Below are 20,811 nucleotides of genomic sequence, written 5' to 3'. Positions count from 1 at the left end.
TTTTTGAATCCGGTGTCGTTTTTATGTGTCAGTTCATAAACACTATGCCATGGGATCGGTACGTCAAAGATCTCTTCCCAACTATTTTGCAATCTATATGGGACTGCTGTCAATCCTTTGGTCCTTAAGTGAAACTGATATACTTTTTTATTTATCACAGTTTTCCTTAACCAATTATGTTCTTTAATGCAAGGCCGACAGACAAGTTCCTTACTTTCTCCCCCTTCAACTTTCCTCTTCCACTTTTGCGGTAAGGCTGCAATTATTTGGTTGTAATTTTGGGTAGAGCAGACATTTCCATATGTTTTTGCATCTATTGTTTCTTGGCAATTTTTACTGTAGCTGACATTTATGACAATGATGCACTATGCTGATCAGGAAAAAGTATGCGTCCTACTAGGAAAAACTCTGCTATTCCTGGTAAGGTCACATGGTCAGAAAAAGCTCAGTGCCTAAACTATACTTTAATTGACATGTGTATGTTTTATAATTTGCAGTGAATCCCTGTTGCTATTACCCCTGTCAGAACTGGGGCGTGTGTGTCAGGTTTGGCACTGACCGCTATGAATGTGACTGCACTCGCACCGGCTTCTATGGACAGAATTGCACTATCCGTAAGTGAAATGTTTTGTTTCTACATTCTTCTGATTTCAAGTTGTATTTTCAATTTTCCTCTCTGGTTTATCAAAACATGGTTATCCTTTCCTCATGTGCAGAAGGGTTTGTAACAAGATGAAAAGGAAAAAGTACAATGTGTGTGTTTAACTAGTTCCACAGCCTTTGTTAGTGAAGATGCCCAAATAATAATTTCTAGTTGAATGAACATATGAGACAAGTTGAGCAAACACATCATTTTAAGTTGACTGAATTTCTGCCAAAGTTGGAGCTAAGTTTGGGCCAACTAAACATTTTAAGTTCAGGTAACACTTTGACCGAAATGGATATACTCGGAGTACATATCCCAAATGAAATAAATGATCTCACTGAATACATTTTTATAGAATGTTAGCAAAAATAGATAAGATCTTCCTACCATGGAAAGGTAAATACCTGTCTATTTGTGGAAAAATCACCCTGATTAACTCTTTAGTATTATCCCAGTTTACCTATTTGCTTATGGTCTTGCCTATGCCTAGCGACTGTTTTTTTAAATTATATGAGAAAAAAATATTTCATTTTATTTGGAATGGCAAGCCAGGCAAAATTAAACGGGTCTATTTATATAATTAATATGAATTCGGAGGACAGAAATGATTAAATATTAAAGCTTTAGACCTATCACTAAAAGCTTCAGTCATATAAAAGTTATACTTAAATCCGAACTGGTTCTCTAGCAAATTAGTAAGATTGTCTCACCCCATGTTCAAGAATGGCCTTTTTCCCTTTATTCAGATTATAACCTCTCACTTTCAGTTATTTTAATAGGAAATCATCTCCCAAATATAACTATTTCTAAAACAAGCCATAGAAAGTTGGTTGCAATTTCAATTTAATCCTCCAGAAACGACAGAACAAATAATGTAACAAATATTGTGGTTAAACTCAAATATACTAATTGATAGAAAACCATAATTTAAAAAATAAAATAAAAAATAAGATATAATCTTCTTAAATGATATCATAGGTAGGACTGGTGGAGTTATGTCGCACGTGCAACTAACAAAAACATATGGAAATGTCTGCTCTACCCAAAATTACAACCAAATAATTGCAGCATTACCGCTAAAATGGAAGAGGAAAGTGAAAGGGGGGAAAAGTAAGGAACTTGTCTGTCGGCCCTGCATTAAAGAACATAATTGGTTAAAGAAAATTGTGATAAATAAAAAAGTATTCCAGTTTCATTTAAGGACCAAAGGATTGACAGCCGTCCCATATAGATTGCAAAATAGTTGGGAAGAGATTTTTTATGTACGGATTCCATGGCATAGTGTTTATGAACTGATACGCAAAACGAGACCGGATTCAAAACGTAGATTTTTTAAAATTTAAATTATACAAAATTCTTGCTACCAATAGAATGTTATTTATATGGGGGATACAATCTTCCCAGCTCTGCAGATTTTGCTGCCAAGAGACAGAATCATTAGATAATTTGTTTTGGTACTGTCCATTTGTAGCTTGTTTTTGGTCACAGGTCCAGGAATGGCTGAAGGATTGCAATATTTACCTGGAGCTATCCCTGCAGATAGCACTACTGGGTGATCTGAAAAGTCATAGTCAATCGATCAATAATATAATAATACTTTTAGCAAAAAAATGTACTTTCATTTACAATCTGTAGAAACAATGAGAATAGAAGGGTTCAGAACTTTTGTGAAACATATTATGGCAAATAGAAATCCAATATGGATGGTGTTGAGAGATCGATGGGAGGTGTTGAATGGAGCTGAAGGATGGGACTAATAACAACTAACAACAAGATAACTAATGTAAAGCATACGGTGTCCATAATAAGTATATAGGTTATAGGTTGAGAGCTTTTGTAAAGAGCACAGTTAGAAAGATATGGCATATAGAAGCAAACCGGATGGACATCATGAAAATGTTTGGAGAGGTTGAGGGTAGAAGAAGTTCATGAGTAAAAACAAACAAAATAGAATTATTGTAAAATTGACTGTCCATAAAATGTATATAGTGTATATATAAGCTGGAAGTAGAGGCCTAAGCGTTGTTGTTCACTAGTTTACTCCAATTAGGGGAGGGGTGGTGGGGTTGGAGGGTAATAAAGGGAAATATATTTAAAAAAGGGATATGTATTTATGTGTGTGTGTGTATGTACAGTGGGGAAAAAAAGTATTTAGTCAGCCACCAATTGTGCAAGTTCTCCCACTTAAAAAGATGAGAGAGGCCTGTAATTTTCATCATAGGTACACGTCAACTATGACAGACAAAATGAGAAAAAAAAATCCAGAAAATCACATTGTAGGATTTTTAATGAATTTATTGGCATATGATGGTGGAAAATAAGTATTTGGTCAATAACAAAAGTTTCTCAATACTTTGTTATATACCCTTTGTTGGCAATGACACAGGTCAAACGTTTTCTGTAAGTCTTCACAAGGTTTTCACACACTGTTGCTGTTATTTTGGCCCATTCCTCCATGCAGATCTCCTCTAGAGCAGTGATGTTTTGGGGCTGTCGCTGGGCAACACAGACTTTCAACTCCCTCCAAAGATTTTCTATGGGGTTGAGATCTGGAGACTGCCTAGGCCACTCCAGGACCTTGAAATGCTTCTTACGAAGCCACTCCTTTGTTGCCCGGGCGGTGTGTTTGGGATCATTGTCATGCTGAAAGACCCAGCCACGTTTCATCTTCAATGCCCTTGCTGATGGAAGGAGGGTTTCACTCAAAATCTCACGATACATGGCCCCATTCATTCTTTCCTTTACACGGATCAGTCGTCCTGGTCCCTTTGCAGAAAAACAGCCCTAAAGCATGATGTTTCCAACCCTATGCTTCACAGTAGGTATGGTGTTCTTTGGATGCAACTCAGCATTCTTTGTCCTCCAAACATGACGAGTTGAGTTTTTACCAAAAAGTTATATTTTGGTTTCATCTGACCATATGACATTCTCCCAATCCTCTTCTGGATCATCCAAATGCACTTCAGACAGGCCTGGACATGTACTGGCTTAAGCAGGGGGACACGTCTCGCACTGCAGGATTTTAGTCCCTGGCGGCGTAGTGTGTTACTGATGGTTGGCTTTGTTACTTTGGTCCCAGCTCTCTGCAGGTCATTCACTAGGTCCCCCCGTGTGGTTCTGGGATTTTTGCTCACCGTTCTTGTGATCATTTTGACCCCACAGGGTGAGATCTTGCGTGGAGCCCCAGATCGAGGGAGATTATCAGTGGTCTTGTATGTCTTCCATTTCCTAATAATTGCTCCCACAGTTGATTTCTTCAAACCAAGCTGCTTACCTATTGCAGATTCAGTCTTCCCAGCCTGGTGCAGGTCTACAATTTTGTTTTTGGTGTCCTTTGACAGCTCTTTGGTCTTGGCCATTGTGAAGTTTGGAGTGTGACTGTTTGAGGTTGTGGACAGGTGTCTTTTATACTGATAACAAGTTCAAACAGGTGCCATTAATACAGGTAACGAGTGGAGGACAGAGGAGCCTCTTAAAGAAGAAGTTACAGGTCTGTGAGAGCCAGAAATCTTGCTTGTTTGTAGGTGACCAAATACTTATTTTCCACCATAATTTGCAAATAAATTCATTAAAAACCCTACAATGGGATTTTCTGGATTTTTTTTTCTCAATTTGTCTGTCATAGTTGACGTGTACCTATGATGAAAATTACAGGCCTCTCATCTTTTTAAGTGGGAGAACTTGCACAATTGGTGGCTGACTAAATACTTTTTTTCCCCACTGTATGTGTATATACATACAGTTGGGAAAACAAGTATTTAGTCAGCCACCAATTGTGCAAGTTCTCCCACTTAAAAAGATGAGAGGCCTGTAATTTTCATCATAGGTACACGTCAACTATGACAGACAAAATGAGAATTTTTTTTCCAGAAAATCACATTGTAGGATTTTTAATGAATTTATTTGCAAATTATGGTGGAAAATAAGTATTTGGTCAATAACAAAAGTTTCTCAATACGTTGTTATATACCCTTTGTTGGCAATGACACAGGTCAAACATTTTCTGTAAGTCTTCACAAGGTTTTCACACACTGTTGCTGGTATTTTGGCCCATTCCTCCATGCAGATCTCCTCTAGAGCAGTGATGTTTTGGGGCTGTCGCTGGGCAACACAGACTTTCAACTCCCTCCAAAGATTTTCTATGGGGTTGAGATCTGGAGACTGGCTAGGCCACTCCAGGACCTTGTAATGCTTCTTACGAAGCCACTCCTTCGTTGCCCGGGCGGTGTGTTTGGGATCATTGTCATGCTGAAAGACCCAGCCACGTTTCATCTTCAATGCCCTTGCTCACTCAAAATCTCACGATACATGGCCCCATTCATTCTTTCCTTTACACGGATCAGTCGTCCTGGTCCCTTTGCAGAAAAACAGCCCCAAAGCATGATGTTTCCACCCCCAAAGCATGATGTTTCCACCCCCATGCTTCACAGTAGATATGGTGTTCTTTGGATTCAACTCAGCATTCTTTGTCCTCCAAACACGACGAGTTGAGTTTTTACCAAAAAGTTATATTTTGGTTTCATCTGACCATATGACATTCTCCCAATCCTCTTCTGGATCATCCAAATGCACTCTAGCAAACTTCAGACGGGCCTGGACATGTACTGGCTTAAGCAGGGGGACACGTCTAGCACTGCAGGATTTGAGTCCCTGGCGGCGTAGTGTGTTACTGATGGTAGGCTTTGTTACTTTGGTCCCAGCTTTCTGCAGGTCATTCACTAGGTCCCCCCGTGTGGTTCTGGGATTTTTGCTCACCGTTCATGTGATCATTTTGACCCCACGGGGTGAGATCTTGCGTGGAGCCCCAGATCGAGGGAGATTATCAGTGGTCTTGTATGTTTTCCATTTCCTAATAATTGCTCCCACAGTTGATTTCTTCAAACCAAGCTGCTTACCTATTGCAGATTCAGTCTTCCCAGCCTGGTGCTGGTCTACAATTTTGTTTCTGGTGTCCTTTGACAGCTCTTTGGTCTTGGCCATAGTGGAGTTTGGAGTGTGACTGTTTGAGGTTGTGGACAGGTGTCTTTTATACTGATAACAAGTTCAAACAGGTGCCATTAATACAGGTAACGAGTGGAGGACAGAGGAGCCTCTTAAAGAAGAAGTTACATGTCTGTGAGAGCCAGAAATCTTGCTTGTTTGTAGGTGACCAAATACTTATTTTCCACCATAATTTGCAAATAAATTCATTTAAAATCCTACAATGTGATTTTCTGGAGAAAAAAAATCTGAATTTGTCTGTCATAGTTGACGTGTACCTATGATGAAAATTACAGGCCTCTCATCTTTTTAAGTGGGAGAACTTGCACAATTGGTGGCTGACTAAATACTTTTTTTCCCCACTGTACATACATACAGAAAAACGCATGTCAAAAATTGTATAAATAGATTTGCATTTTATTTTATTGACGTTTGGCAACTCGAACCTTCAGCTCCCTCCACAGACTTTCTATGGGATTAAGGTCTGGAGACTGGCTAGGCCACTCCAGGACCTTAATGTGCTTCTTCTTGAGCCACTCCTTTGTTGCCTTGGCCGTGTGTTTTGAGTCATTGTCATGCTGGAATACCCATCCACGACCCATTTTCAATGCCCTGGCTGAGGGAAGGAGGTTCTCACCCAAGATTTGACTGTACATGGCCCCGCCCATCGTCCCTTTGATGCGGTGAAGTTGTCCTGTCCCCTTAGCAGAAGAACACCCCCAAAGCATCATGTTTCCACCTCCATGTTTGACGGTGGGGATGGTGTTCTTGGGGTCATAGGCAGCATTCCTCCTCCTCCAAACAGGGCGAGTTGAGCATTGCAACTCCACGAGGTGAGATCTTGCATGGAGCCCCAGGCCGAGGGAGATTGACAGTTCTTTTGTGTTTCTTCCATTTGCGAATAATCGCACCAACTGTTGTCACCTTCTCACCAAGCTGCTTGGCGATGGTCTTGTAGCCCATTCCAGCCTTGTGTAGGTCTACAATCTTGTCCCTGACATCCTAGGAGAGGTCTTTGGTCTTGGCCATGGTGGAGAGTTTGGAATCTGATTGCTTCTGTGGACAGGTGTCTTTTTACACAGGTAACAAACTGAGATTAGGAGCACTCCCTTTAAGAGTGTGCTCCTAATCTCAGCTCGTTACCTGTATAAAAGACACCTGGGAGCCAGAAATCTTTCTGATTGAGAGGGGGTCAAATACTTATTTCCCTAATTAAAATGCAAATCAATTTATAACATTTTTTACATGCGTTTTTCAGGATTTTTTTGTTGTTATTCTGTCTCTCACTATTCAAATAAACCTACCATTAAAATTAGACGGATCATGTCTTTGTCAGTGGGAAAACGTACAAAATCAGCAGGGGATCAAATACTTTTTTCCCTCACTGTATTTATGTGTATGTATATACGTGTGTATGTATATACGTGTGTATGTATGTCTGTATGTATGTATGTATGTATGTATGTATGTATGTATGTATGTATGTATGTATGTGTATACAGTTGAAGTCGGAAGTTTACATACACTTACGTTGTATGTAAACCACTCCACAAATTTCTTGTTAACAAACTATAGTTTTGGCAAGTCGGTTAGGACATCTACTTTGTGCGTGACACAAGTAATTTTTCCAACAATTGTTTACAGACAGATTATTTCACTTATAATTCACTGTATTACAGTTCCAGTGGGTCAAAAGTTTACATACACTAAGTTGTCTGTTACTTTTAAACAGCTTGGAAAATTCCAGAAAATTATGTCATGGCTTTAGAAGCTTCTGATATGCTAATTGACATCATTTGAGTCAATTGGAGGTGTACCTGTGGATGTATTTCAAGGCCTACCTTCCAACTCAGTGCCTCTTTGCTTGACATCATGGGAAAATCAAAAGAAATCAGCTAAAACCTCAGAAAGAAGTGTGTAGACCGCCACAAGTCTGGTTCATCCTTTGGAGCAATTTCCAAACAATAGTATGCAAGTATAAACACCATGGGACCACGCAGCCGTCATACCGCTCAGGAATGAGCGAACGTAGAGATGAACGTACTTTGGTGCGAAAAGTTCAAATCAATCCCAGAACAACAGCAAAGGACCTTGTGAAGATGCTGGAGGAAACTGGTACAAAAGTATCTATATCCATAGTAAAACGAGTCCTATATTGACATAACCTGAAAGGCCGCTCAGCAAGGAAGAAGCCACTGCTCCAAAACCACCATTTAAAAAAAGAACGACTACGGTTTGCAACTGCACATGGGGACAAAGATCGTACTTTTTGGAGAAATGTCCTCTGGTCTGATGAAACAAAAATAGAACTGTTTGGCCATAATGACCATTCTTATGTTTGGAGGAAAAAGGGGTCTGCTTGCAAGCCGAAGAACACCATCCGAACCGTGAAGCACGGGGGTGGCAGCATCATGCTGTGGGGTTGCTTTGCTGCAGGAGGGAATGGTGCACTTCACAAAATGTATGGCATCATGAGGAAGGAAAATTATGTGGGTATATTGAAGCAACATCTCAAGACATTAGTCAGGAAGTTAAAGCTTGGTCGCAAATGGGTCTTCCAATTGGACAATGACCCCAAGCATACTTCCAAAGTTGTGGCAAAATGGCTTAAGGACAACAAAGTCAAGGTATTGGAGTGGCAATCACAAAGCCCTGACCTCAATCCTATAGAAAATGTGTAGGCAGAACTGAAAAAGCGTGTGCGAGCAAGGAGGCCTACAAACCTGACTCAGTTACACCTGCTCTGTCAGGAGGAATGGGACAAAATTCACCCAACTTATTGTGGGAAGCTTGTGGAAGGCTACCCGGAACGTTTGACCCAAGTTAAACAATTTAAAGGCAATGCTACCAAATACTAATTGAGTGTATGTAAACTTCTGACCCACTAGGAATGTGATGAAAGAAATAAAAGCTGAAATAAATCATTCTCTCTACTATTATTCTGACATTTCACATTCTTAAAATAAATTGGTGATTTGTCTGCTCTCTCTGTGTTTTAGCTGAGTTCTGGATGAGGGTCCACCAGCTGCTGAAGCCGAGCCCTGACGTGGTCCACTACATCCTCACACACTTCCACTGGATGTGGAACCTCATCAACAGGACCTTCATGCGGGACTGGCTAATGAGGGTGGTCCTCACAGGTTAGTCGCCTGACATTCAATGCAGTCATGAGCATTCGGGCACAAAATGGTTGCTATAGTGGGCACTGCGTATAATGGGTGGAAGGGCTAACTTAGTCCCATAAAATGTACAATGCTTTGCAACGAGGTGAAACATGCTATGATGATGGAAATGCATGCATGGATCCATTGTGGTGTTGGAACAGTTGAAAATGCATAAATGCTCTCCAAAGTGCTTCTAGAATTGCATCCTTACCCCATTATCACTGCTCAGACCCATACATATTCATATCTACTCTTATGGCACTGTGTTAAGAGAAGAGTTTGTCTTCCCTACCAATGCACTCATTGGATAGTTTGCTTACAACTTGTCCATTTGCTTAATGGTTTCTCTGTTATGTTCTCAGCATGTAAATATTTGGATAACACACATTGGCCCATGGTGTCATCACCATCCTCTGAGTTCTCCCATCTAACTCGCTAGAGCTGCAGACAGTTTTAGGCATATTTACAAGGTTTAAAATCTGAGGGGCATGGCGAGGTATTAAAAGTGATGTTGTCAGCTAGCTAGCTAGCTAGCTAGCTCTGGTATAACGTTAAGCCGGTTCAGAACTTTATTTTGCTGGTCAGAACAGTGGAACGGAACGAAAAAAACAATTGGAAAATAATTTTGGTTCCAACCCCTGGCTAAAATGCAAGCAAAACCTGACTTGTGTCAAATAATAAAGATAAAGAGCCCACAGGTTTATTTTGCTTTGCATGTGAATGACATAAAGTTACAGTATAGTTTATTGATATTTTGTACTATAATGTGAATTGCTTTTCAGTTACATCACATTGATACTTTCAAACCTCGAATGTTTGCTTGAGGCTTTGCAAATCAAGCAACACTTCTAATTAATTAAATAATATTTTTCGGTCTGCATTTTTCTCAACTTTAACTGAACGTTTCTTCATTTTATTTGGGATTAAATCCAAGGTGTGTTATAGTGCGGGGCACTAGACAACATTGCCCCTTTTAAAGGTAACTTACGCTTGAGCCGACATCCGCAGCATTTACCTTGAGTGCAATCTCTGTGAACGGCGAGGAAATTGTCTTTAACCTCTACGGGATTGGTGTGTCCCGTATACGGGACGGTTGAGCTAACGTGCGCTGATGTGACATGACTGTTGTAAGTAACAGCAAACCTTCCAGGACATAGACATGTCTTATATGGGCAGAAAGTTTACATTCTTGTTAATCTAACTGCACGGTCCAATTTACAGTAGCTATTACAGTGAAAAATTACCATGCTATTGTTTCAGGAGAGTGCACAACAACAAAAAACTTATCATGGCAACTGGTTTGATACATTCACCTCTGAAGGTAAATAATGTACTTACATTCAGTAATCTTGCTCTGATTTGTCTTCCTAAGGGCCCCAGAGATAAAATGTAGCATAGTTTTGTTTGATAAAATCCATTTTTATATTCAAATGTAGTAACTGGGTTCTACAGTTTGAACCCCTGCTGTCTCTGGCTCCACACCCACCCCGCACGGCCATCTAGATGTGTAAAAGTTAGTGTATAAGCTAATGATCCATCAAGTATGACTTTTCCTGGGAGTGTGTAAACTTACATTTTGTATTACCATATCAATTATGTATGTTCTCTATAGTTATGTACTTGAAAATGTATCAATTGACCAATTCTGCACCATTGGGCAGACCTGATACAAAATAGTCCAGAATTGCAACGCTTCACTGGATCAGTCTGAAACTTTGCACCCACACTGCTAAATTGCGCCTAAACTGCAAAATTATATTGTGGCCTTTTTCTTGCATTTCAAAGATGATGAAAATAAAAATGTATAGACAACGCATGTTTTTTTGTTTGTATTATCTTTTACCAGATCTAATGTCTTATATTCTCCTACATTGATTTCACATTTCCACATACTTCAAAGTGTTTCCTTTCAAATGGTATCAAGAATATGCATATCCGTGCTTCAGGTCCTGAGCTACAGGCAGTTAGATTTGGGTATGTCATTTTAGTCGAAAATTGGGGAAAAAAGGGTCCGATCCTTAAGAGGTTAAAAGGCGTATTAGGTGAGACGTCTACTGCACTGATTTATAATGGCCTTGGATTGAGTCCTGGTCTTAAACTGAAAGTTGATCATGTTTCTCAACTTCAATTGAAAGTTTCTTCAACTCACTAAAATCTGAAGGTTCTTCACAGTTGAGAATGTGTCTGAACTCTGCGGAAAGTTGCAGTTTTAAAAGATGATTATCATCATCATGTATGAGAGAAGTGACATCTCTTCATCTAAAATGTGTGACACACACAGGCTTGTTTTACTATCCTTGTGGGGACCAAACAATTGATTCCCATTCAAAATCCTATTTTCCCCAACCCCTAAATCTAAACCTTAACCCTAACCTTAATCCCAGACCCTAATTCTAACCCTAACCCTAATTCTAACCCTAAACCTAACCCCTAAGACTAAAATAGCCTTTTCATTGTGGGGACTTGCGAAATGTCCCCATTTGTCCGAATTTTCCTTGTTTTACTATCCTTGTGAGGACTTCTGGTCCCCACAAGGATAGTAAAACCACACACACACACACACCTATCTCATGGGTTGTATTTCCTCCTAACATTGTTAGTGCATTTTCAGTAAAACTTCAGGCCTATAATGATCAATGTGTCAAACAATTCTGTTTTCTCCTTCCCAAAGCCAGATCCAACCTTATTCCTAGTCCTCCTACCTTCAACTCCAAGTATGGATACCTCAGCTGGGAGTCCTACTCCAATGTTTCCTATTACACCCGTATCCTACCCCCTGTGCCTGAAGACTGCCCCACCCCTATGGGTGCCAAAGGTGAGATGGAGGGCATCCAACGTTCCTATCAGAAAATAGGATGAAGGGATCCCTCAAAGACTTTACTGGAGATTACTCATTCAAATACATCTTCCCAACCGCAACATGCATAGCTAACATACTTCCTTTCCTCTCTTTTCTCCAGGAAAGTCTGTCCTCCCAGACCCAAAGCTTGTGGTGGAGAAGTTTCTTCTGAGGAGGCAATTCAGGCGGGATCCAAAGGGAACCAACCTGATGTTTGCATTCTTCGCTCAGCACTTCACCCATCAGTTCTTCAAGACCCAAAACAGCATGGGCTTGGGCTTCACCAGGGCTCTGGGGCATGGGGTGAGTCAGTTGGTACTCCCTGTACTGTACAGTGCATTCGAAAAGTATTCAGACCCCTTGACTTTTTCCACATTTTGTTATGTTACAGCCTTATTCTAAAATAAAGAAAGAAAGAAAGAAATTGTTCTCCTCATCAATCTACACACAATACCTCATAATGACGAAGCCAAAACTGGTTTTTAGACATTTTTGCAAATTTATAAAAAATACAAAACAGAAATACTTTATTTACATAAGTATTCAGACCCTTTCCTATGAGACTCAAAATTGAGCTCAGGTGCATCCTGTTTCCATTGATCATCCTTCAGATGTTTCTACAACTTGATTGGAGTCCACCTGTGGTAAATTCAATTGATTGGACTTGGAAAGGCACACACCTGTCTATATCAATCCCACAGTTGACAGTGCATGTCAGAGCAAAAACCAAGCCATGAGGTTGAAGGAATTGTCTTTAGATCTCCGAGACAGGATTGTGTCGAGGCACAGATCTGGGGAAGGGTACCACATTTTTTTCCGCAGCATTGAAGGTCCCAGTGGACTCCATCATTCTTAAATGGAAGAAGTTTGGAACCACCAAGACTCTTCCTAGAGCTGGCCGCCTGGCCAAACGGACCAATCGGGGGAGAAGGGCCTTGGTCAGGGAGGTGACCAAGAACCCGATGGTCACTCTGACAGAGCTCCAGAGTTCCTCTGTGGAGATGGGAGAACCTTCCAGAAGGACAACCATCTCTGCAGCACTCCACCAATCAGGCCTTTATGGTAGAGTGGCCAGATGGAAGCCACTCCTCAATAAAAGGCATATGACAGCCAGCTTGGAGTTTGCCAAAAGGCACCTAAAGGACTCTCAGACCATGAGAAACAAGATTCTCTGGTCTGATGAAACCAAGATTGAACACTTTGGCGTGAATGCAAAGCGTCACAACTGGAGGAAACCTGGCACTATCCCTGCTGTGAGGCATGGTGGAGGCAGCATCATGCTGTGGGGATGTCTTTCAGCGGCAGGGACTGGGAGACTAGTCAGGATTGAGGCAAAGATGAACGAAGCAAAGTACAGAGAGATCCTTGATGAAAACCTGCTCCAGAGCGCTCAGGACCTCAGACTAGGGTGAAGGTTCACCTTCCAACAGGACAACGACCCTAAGCACATAGCCAAGACAACGCAGGAGTGGCTTCAGGACAAGTCTCTGAATATCCTTGAGTGGCCCAGCCAGACCCTGGACTTGAACCCGATCGAACATCTCTGGAGAGACCTGAAAATAGCTGTGCAACGATGCTCTCCATCCAACCTGACAGAGCTTGAGAGGATCTGCAGAGAAGAATGGGTGAAAATCCCCAAATACAGTTGTGCCAAGCTTGTAGCGTCATACCCAAGAAGACTCGAGGCTGTAATCGCTGCCAAAGGTGCTTCAAGAAAGTATTGGGTAAAGGGTCTGAATACTTATGTAAATGTGACATTGTGTGTTGATTGATGAGAAAAAAACACAATTTAATCAATTTCAGAATAAGGCTTTAACGTAACAAAATGTGGAAAAAGTCAAGGGGTCTGAATACTATTATATTATATTTAGGGGAGGATGACCGGTAGGTGATGTATTTAGGTTTTAGCAGGGGTGAGGAGGTGGACAACTCCAATCCTTAGAGCATAAAAATTAATAAAAAAGAATTAGCAGACGCTCATATCCAGAGCAATTTACAGTAGTGAGCGAATACATTTCCATACCCCCCCCCATACTATTCCAACACCCACAATATAATCTTGTACCTGGCTGGAACAAAATCTTGCATACTCAGAGAGCGAGAGAGATTCATCTCAATCTCTTGCATGCATCATGTTTCACGAATGTAAATCTCTTTTTAATCTCATATTTTATGTTAATCTCTAACCAGGTGGATGCCGGCCATGTCTACGGAGATAATCTGGTGCGTCAACTAAACCTTCGGCTTCTTAAAGATGGAAAGATGAAATACCAGGTATGTAGAGTAAGGCATAACTCCACTCCAGCTGTGCGAAGGCATGGACAAGTCTCCACTGGAATGTTATTGTAGACATGGTACCACTCTGTGGTCCACTTTGAGGTACATGTGCTTTTAACCCTTTACACTTTTGTGGTTAAATATCTTTTTTTAAAGGTGGAACCAACATAAATTGCATTTAAAGAAAAATCTAAAAACGGTTTTGATCTACTATATACAGGTTTAAAATGGCAGATTTGGGCACTGATAAACACCTACATTGGAACACTGTGGCTGTACAGTAACATGCTATACATGACGTTAGAGGTCTGGAACTGCGCTTCACAGCGCTGTATGTGTTTTGACTGAGCCATTCGGAAGTTGAGCACCTCATGCGACAAGAATTTGCCCTCATCCCTCCCGCTAATTGGGCAGCTTTTGCATATTATTTGTTGTCTGAGGGAAGGAAATGCTGTAGATTAAGAGGACTCAAAGTATTTTGAAAAATGAGAAGTTGAGGATTATAATAAATACAGCTTTGATGTCATACAAGCAAGTCAAACACCTGTGAGTCGAAATGTGAACTTCACGTTTCCATATCATAAAACTCATGTCATATACAGTGTCAACGTTTATCATCACTATGTTTTATGTACACTTACAAGATGACATGGTGTCATACTCTGGGTTTTTCTGAACAGAATGAGCTTATGTTTGTCTATTGTGAAGAAAATGGATTGCGTAAACAACAGTAATTGTATGATGGCGGAGATGCAGGGTTGTGTTCCAAACAAAACAACTACCAGTGTGCTTGCTCTAATTCCTCAACAGCACAGCTAGGAGAGCTAAAAAAAAGCACCTTATAGTTGAAGACTCTTCTTTGAGTCATTAAAGTGCATTGAAATTACTTAGAAACTGTGTACACTTTGGAGAGGTGTGTGTGTGTGTGTGTGGCCACTTGGAGACACCAGTTAGTCCTCTCACTCAAACCCTTGTAATGTTTTTGTCTTATTTTGCACCTACCCCACATTTTCCAGGAATATTCTTATCATGTTACTGAATGTATACAGAGTATTTTCAGATTTTGTTATCAACAAATGGAAACATCCGCTTTCTGCCGGAGAGTGTCACATCACTAGCATTAAAGAATACACCTCTCGAGGCAGTGGTGTAAAGTACTTAAGTAGTACTTTAAAGTATTTTGACTAAAGTAGTTTTTTGGGGTATCTGTACTTTACTTTACTTTTGCTCCAATACATCCCTGAAGAAAATGTACTTTTTACTCCATACAAAAGTACTTGATACATTTAGAATGCTTAGCAGAACAGGAAAATAGTCAAATTCACGCACTTATCAAGAGAATTTCCCTGGTCAAGCCTACTGCCTCTGATCTTAACCTGGTCTCAGAGCATTTTGTATTATTCTGTACGTAAATCCGAGGGACTCCATTTAGTATGATATGTTACATTTCGTATGGTATGTATTAATTTGTGGAAGTCCATCACCCATTTCGTATGTTAGGTTACGAATTACAATTCGTATTATGTTACAAATTTGCAAAACGTATGATATGTTACAAATTCTAGCTAACGTTAGCTAGTCTAGGGTTAAGGTTAGGTTTAAGTTTAAGTTTAGGAGTTAGATTAAAGGGTTAGGGGAAGGGTTAGCTAACATGCTAAGTAGTTGCAGAGGAGCTAAGTAGTTGAAAAGTTGCTTATTAGCAAAAAATGCTAAAGTTGTCTGTGATGAGATTCGAACTCGCAACCTTTGGGTTGCTAGACGTTCACGTTGCCTTAAGCAACCATCTGTCTTATGTAACCATACCAAATGTAACATCATACTAATTTTTGTATCCCGGATTTACGTTTACTATGTTACGTCCAGGCTGCTGATCTGGCGGACTCACTAAACACAAATGCTTTGTTTGTAAATGATGTATGAGTGTTGGAGTGTGCCCCTGACTATCCATAAATTAAAATAACAAGAAAATTGTGCCATCTGGTTTGCTTAATATAAGGAATGTGAAATGATTTATACTTTTACTTTTTATACTTAAGTATATTTTTGCAATTGCATTTACTTTTGATACTTAAGTATATATAAAACCAAATACTTTACTCAAATAGTATTTTACTTGGTGACTTTCACTTTTACTTTAGTCATTTTCTATTAAGGTATCTTTACTTTGACTCAAGTATGACAATTGGGTACTTCTCCCACCACTGCACAGAGGTAGCAGGTAACAGCATAGCCAATGTTCAGTGACCAGGTGCCAGTTAGTGTATTGTTTGAGTGACCTAAAATCCTGACTCATGTCAGGATAAAGGAGGACACCCATGAGGCCCATTGGCTTTATCTGTTGAATAAACTGAATTCTACACAAAGAAGGACGTTTGGGAATGGTATCGGTTTTTGGGAAAAGGGTGTTGGTTCAGAGTCAGGGAGCGCTTGTGTTGTAAGAACCCTATTGATTGTCTCTTTCGGCAGTGGTATGCATGTGAAACTCAGGATGAGATGGCTGAGCAACTGTTAGTTATATATGGGTGGAGTTCAGGTACAGTGGGGCAAAAAAGTATTTAGTCAGCCACCAATTGTGCAAGTTCTCCCACTTAAAAAGATGAGAGAGGCCTGTAATTTTCATCATAGGTACAGGTCAACTATGACAGACAGAATGAGGAAAGAAAATCCAGAAAATAACATTGTAGGATTTTTAATGAATTTATTTGCAAATTATGGTGGAAAATAAGTATTTGGTCACCTACAAACAAGCAAGATTTCTGGCTCTCACAGACCTGTAACTTCTTCTCTAAGAGGCTCCTCTGTCCTCCACTCGTTACCTGTATTAATGGCACCTGTTTGAACTTGTTATCAGTATAAAAGACACCTGTCCACAACCTCAAACAGCCACACTCCAAACTCCACTATGGCCAAGACCAAAGAGCTGTCAAAGGACACCAGAAACAAAATTGTAGACCTGCACCAGGCTGGGAAGACTGAATCTGCAATAGGTAAGCAGCTTGGTTTGAAGAAATCAACTGTGGGAGCAATTATTAGGAAATGGAAGACATACAAGACCACTGATAATCTCCCTCGATCTGGTGCTCCACGCAAGATCTCACCCCGTGGGGTCAAAATGATCACAAGAACGGTGAGAAAAAATCCCAGAACCACACAGGGGGACCTAGTGAATGACCTGCAGAGAGCTGGGACCAAAGTAACAAAGCCTACCATCAGTAACACACTACGCCGCCAGGGACTCAAATCCTGCATTGCCAGATGTGTCCCCCTGCTTAAGCCAGTACATGTCCAGGCCCGTCTGAAGTTTGCCAGAGTGCATTTGGATGATCTAGAAGAGGATTGGGAGAATGTCATATGGTCAGATGAAACCAAAATAGAACTTTTTGGTAAAAACTCAACTCGTCGTGTTTGGAGGACAAAGAATGCTGAGTTGCATCCAAAGAACACCATACCTACTGTGAAGCATGGGGGTGGAAACAACATGCTTTGGGGGTGTTTTTCTGCAAAGGGACCAGGACAACTGATCCGTGTAAAGGAAAGAATGAATGGGGCCATGTATCGTGAGATTTTGAGTGAAAACCTCCTTCCATCCGCAAGGGCATTGAAGATGAAACGTGGCTGGGTCTTTCAGCATGACAATGATCCCAAACACACCTCCCGGGCAACGAAGGAGTGGCTTCGTAAGAAGCATTTTAAGGTCCTGGAGTGGCCTAGCCAGTCTCCAGATCTCAACCCAATAGAAAATCTTTGGAGGGAGTTGAAAGTCCGTGTTGCCCAGCGACAGCCCCAAAACATCACTGCTCTAGAGGAGATCTGCATGGAGGAATAGGCCAAAATACCAGCAACTGTGTGTGAAAACCTTGTGAAGACTTACAGAAAACGTTTGAGCTGTGTCATTGCCAACAAAGGGTATATAACAAAGTATTGAGAAACTTTTGTTATTGACCAAATACTTATTTTCCACCATAATTTGCAAATAAATTCATTACAAATCCTACAATGTGATTTTCTGGATTTTCTTTTCTCATTTTGTCTGTCATAGTTGACGTGTACCTATGATGAAAATTACAGGCCTCTCTCATCTTTTTAAGTGGGAGAACTTTCACAATTGGTGGCTGACTAAATACTTTTTTTCCCCACTGTAATCATTATTTACAGTAGTGTTTCCAAAATGTTGGGGTCATGGCCCATTCTTCCACTGCTCAAGACTGGGCTCTGGCAAGACATATTCATTGATTGGTTTGGCAGGTTGCTGGGGAAATTGAGTCACAGCATAAAGACATTGGTGAACAACTAACTTACTGTCGGCATAAGTTCTGTATAAAGGCCACATAATAAAATTCACATAATCTAACTCAGAGGTTCAGTCCTGACAGTGACTCACTTGAAGCCTTTCAAATGGCTTTTCCACAAAACCCCAAAGGGGACGCCACATAATAGTTTTTTTAATAATGTACACCAATTCGTAAAGCATGCTCACAAGTTACTACATTGTGCTAATGAATCAGTAAGGCTCTTAAGGGCTCCATAGTCTACAATGTAAAAGGGAAAGTAATACTATCTTCTCTTCCAGGTGGTTAAAGGTGAGGTGTACCCTCCTACTGTGGCCGAGGCGCCGGTGAATATGAGCTACCCTCAAAGGACTCCCGTGGGGCAGCGTATGGCCATCGGGCAGGAGGTGTTTGGGCTGTTGCCAGGCCTCACCATGTACGCCACCCTGTGGCTGAGAGAACACAACCGTGTCTGTGACATCCTGAAGGCAGAGCACCCCACCTGGGGGGACGAGCAGCTCTTCCAGACTGCCAGGCTCATCGTAATAGGTAAGTACATACTTGACTGGACAGAGATCTCTCTCTAGCCTTTCATACCACCAGGGACTGCCCATTTTAGACACTCAAGTGCTTTAGGGGGAATATTCATTTCAAGGAAACATTTTCATGTGCTTGGTTGCATGCTCCAGGCATAAGCAACATATGCAGTTGCTTAGGGCCCCAGGTCGCTAGGGGGCCCCGTCAGGAACTCAGTCGGGGTCTCAACTTACTGTTGAGAGCTAGAATAGTAGGTGCAAGTTCCAAATTTGGTTGTACATAAGCAATTTTTCTCTTGTTATGTCAGTCACTGACAGTCACTCAATTAGCCATGTCAGCTAACAATTTTTTTATACCCGGCTATCTAAACTTGTAGTAATCATGGCCGAATACCGACCGGTCACGCAGGGCAAGTTTCCAGGGGCCCTGACCTTCAGGAGGTCCCCAACCAAATCTCACTTAGGGCCCCCAAAAGACTAGAGCTGGCCCTGCTTGATTGATTGAATAGTTGGGGGGGAATAAGAATCAACACACTGCTCCAGTAGATTCTCCCCAAAATGGATTTTCTGGGGTGTAGATCCATATTAGGTTTATATTCCAGGTGAGACCATCCGGATAGTGATCGAGGAGTACGTGCAGCACCTGAGTGGCTACCTGTTGGATCTGAAGTTTGACCCGGTCCTGCTCTTCAAGTCCCAGTTCCAGTACAGGAACCGCATCGCTGTGGAGTTCAAACAGCTGTACCACTGGCACCCCCTGATGCCAGACAGCTTCCACATAGACGGAGACGTGGTGCCCTACTCCCAGTTCATTTTCAACACCTCCATCGTCACACACTATGGGGTGGAGAAACTGGTGGACGCTTTCTCACGGCAGTATGCTGGACAGGTATGGGCTGTGTGGTGACACGGGATTTCATATGCAGTGTTGTAATGATGAACACTGGTCTCAAAATTGTTGTCATGCCATACATAAAAAGTCGGGGTTGGGGTCAATGAAAATATGGCACCTATTTTCAAAGATTTCTCAAACTGACAAGGAGAAGCTATTTATTTGAAATCTCTTCCAGAATTATTATTATTTATTTATTTGGTCATTTAGCAGACAATAATAATAATATGCCATTTAGCAGACGCTTTTATCCAAAGCGACTTACAGTCATGCGTGCATACATTTTTGTGTATGGGTGGTCCCGGGGATCGAACCCACTACCTTGGCGTTACAAGCGCCGTGCTCTACCAGCTGAGCTACAGAGGACCACAATCTTATCCAGAGTGACTTACAGTTAGTGCATTTATCTTAAGATGGTTAGGTGGGACAACCACATGTCATAGTAAGTACATTTTCCTCAATAAAGTAGTTATCAGCAAAGTCCGAGCTAGTAAGGGGGAAAAGAGTCAAGTGCAAGTGTTAGTTAATGAAAGGCTTTTTTTGGGGGGTGAGGAGGGGGTGCGAGGGGGGTTGCTGTGGGATTATTTAAGATTCTCTTTGAAGATGTAGGGTTTCAGATGTTTTCAGAAGATGAGCAGGGACTCTGGTGTCCTAGCTTCAGGGGGAAGGAAGCTGGTTCCACCATTGGGGTGCCAGGACAGAGAAGAACTTGGACTGGGCTGAGCGGGAGCTGCTCTCCCGTAGGGATGGGAGGGTCAAGAGACCAGAGGTGGCAGAACGGAGTGCTCGGGTTGGGGTGTAGGGTTTGAGCAGAGCCTGAATGTAGGGAAGGGCAGTTCCTCTTGCTGCTCCGTAGGCAAGTACCATGGTCTTGTAGTGGATGTGAGCTTCGATTGGAAGCCAGTGGAGTGTGCAGAGGAGCGGGGTGACATGGGAAAATTTGGGAAGGTTGAACATCAGGCGGCGGTAGTGTTCTGGATAAATTGCAGGGGTTTGATGGCACAAGCGGGGAGCCCAGCCAACAGCGAGTTGCAGTAGTCCAGACCGGAGATGACAAGTGCCTGGATTAGGACCTGTGCTGCTTCCTGTGTGAGGTAGGGTCGTACTCTACGGATGTTGTAGAGCATGAACCTGCAGGAGCGAGTCACTGCTTTGATGTTTGCAGCGAACGACAGGGGGTTGTCCAGGGTCATGCCAAGGTTCTTTACA

At 41.5% G+C, this 20,811-nt stretch overlaps 1 protein-coding gene across 2 annotated transcripts in view; it reads left to right on the top strand.

Moving 5' to 3' along the window:
* LOC121551014 (prostaglandin G/H synthase 1) overlaps positions 1–20,811 on the top strand; it is a 29,179-nt gene that overhangs the window by 4,881 nt on the left and 3,487 nt on the right. The window contains exons 4-10 of one of the 2 annotated variants that reach the window (XM_041863530.2): positions 498–614; positions 8,626–8,766; positions 11,462–11,605; positions 11,751–11,932; positions 13,820–13,903; positions 18,477–18,723; positions 19,313–19,599. In XM_041863530.2, the coding sequence (XP_041719464.1) occupies positions 498–614; positions 8,626–8,766; positions 11,462–11,605; positions 11,751–11,932; positions 13,820–13,903; positions 18,477–18,723; positions 19,313–19,599 (1,202 nt within the window). The remainder of the gene's footprint in view (positions 1–497; positions 615–8,625; positions 8,767–11,461; positions 11,606–11,750; positions 11,933–13,819; positions 13,904–18,476; positions 18,724–19,312; positions 19,600–20,811) is intronic. The other variant, XM_041863531.2, reaches the window with a different exon arrangement.

This window comes from Coregonus clupeaformis, chromosome 18 (assembly GCF_020615455.1).
Source record: "Coregonus clupeaformis isolate EN_2021a chromosome 18, ASM2061545v1, whole genome shotgun sequence".
In the NCBI taxonomy this organism is placed as follows: domain Eukaryota; kingdom Metazoa; phylum Chordata; class Actinopteri; order Salmoniformes; family Salmonidae; genus Coregonus; species Coregonus clupeaformis.
Note: the sequence above shows the minus strand (reverse complement) of the source record. Positions and strands in the feature narration are given on the sequence as shown.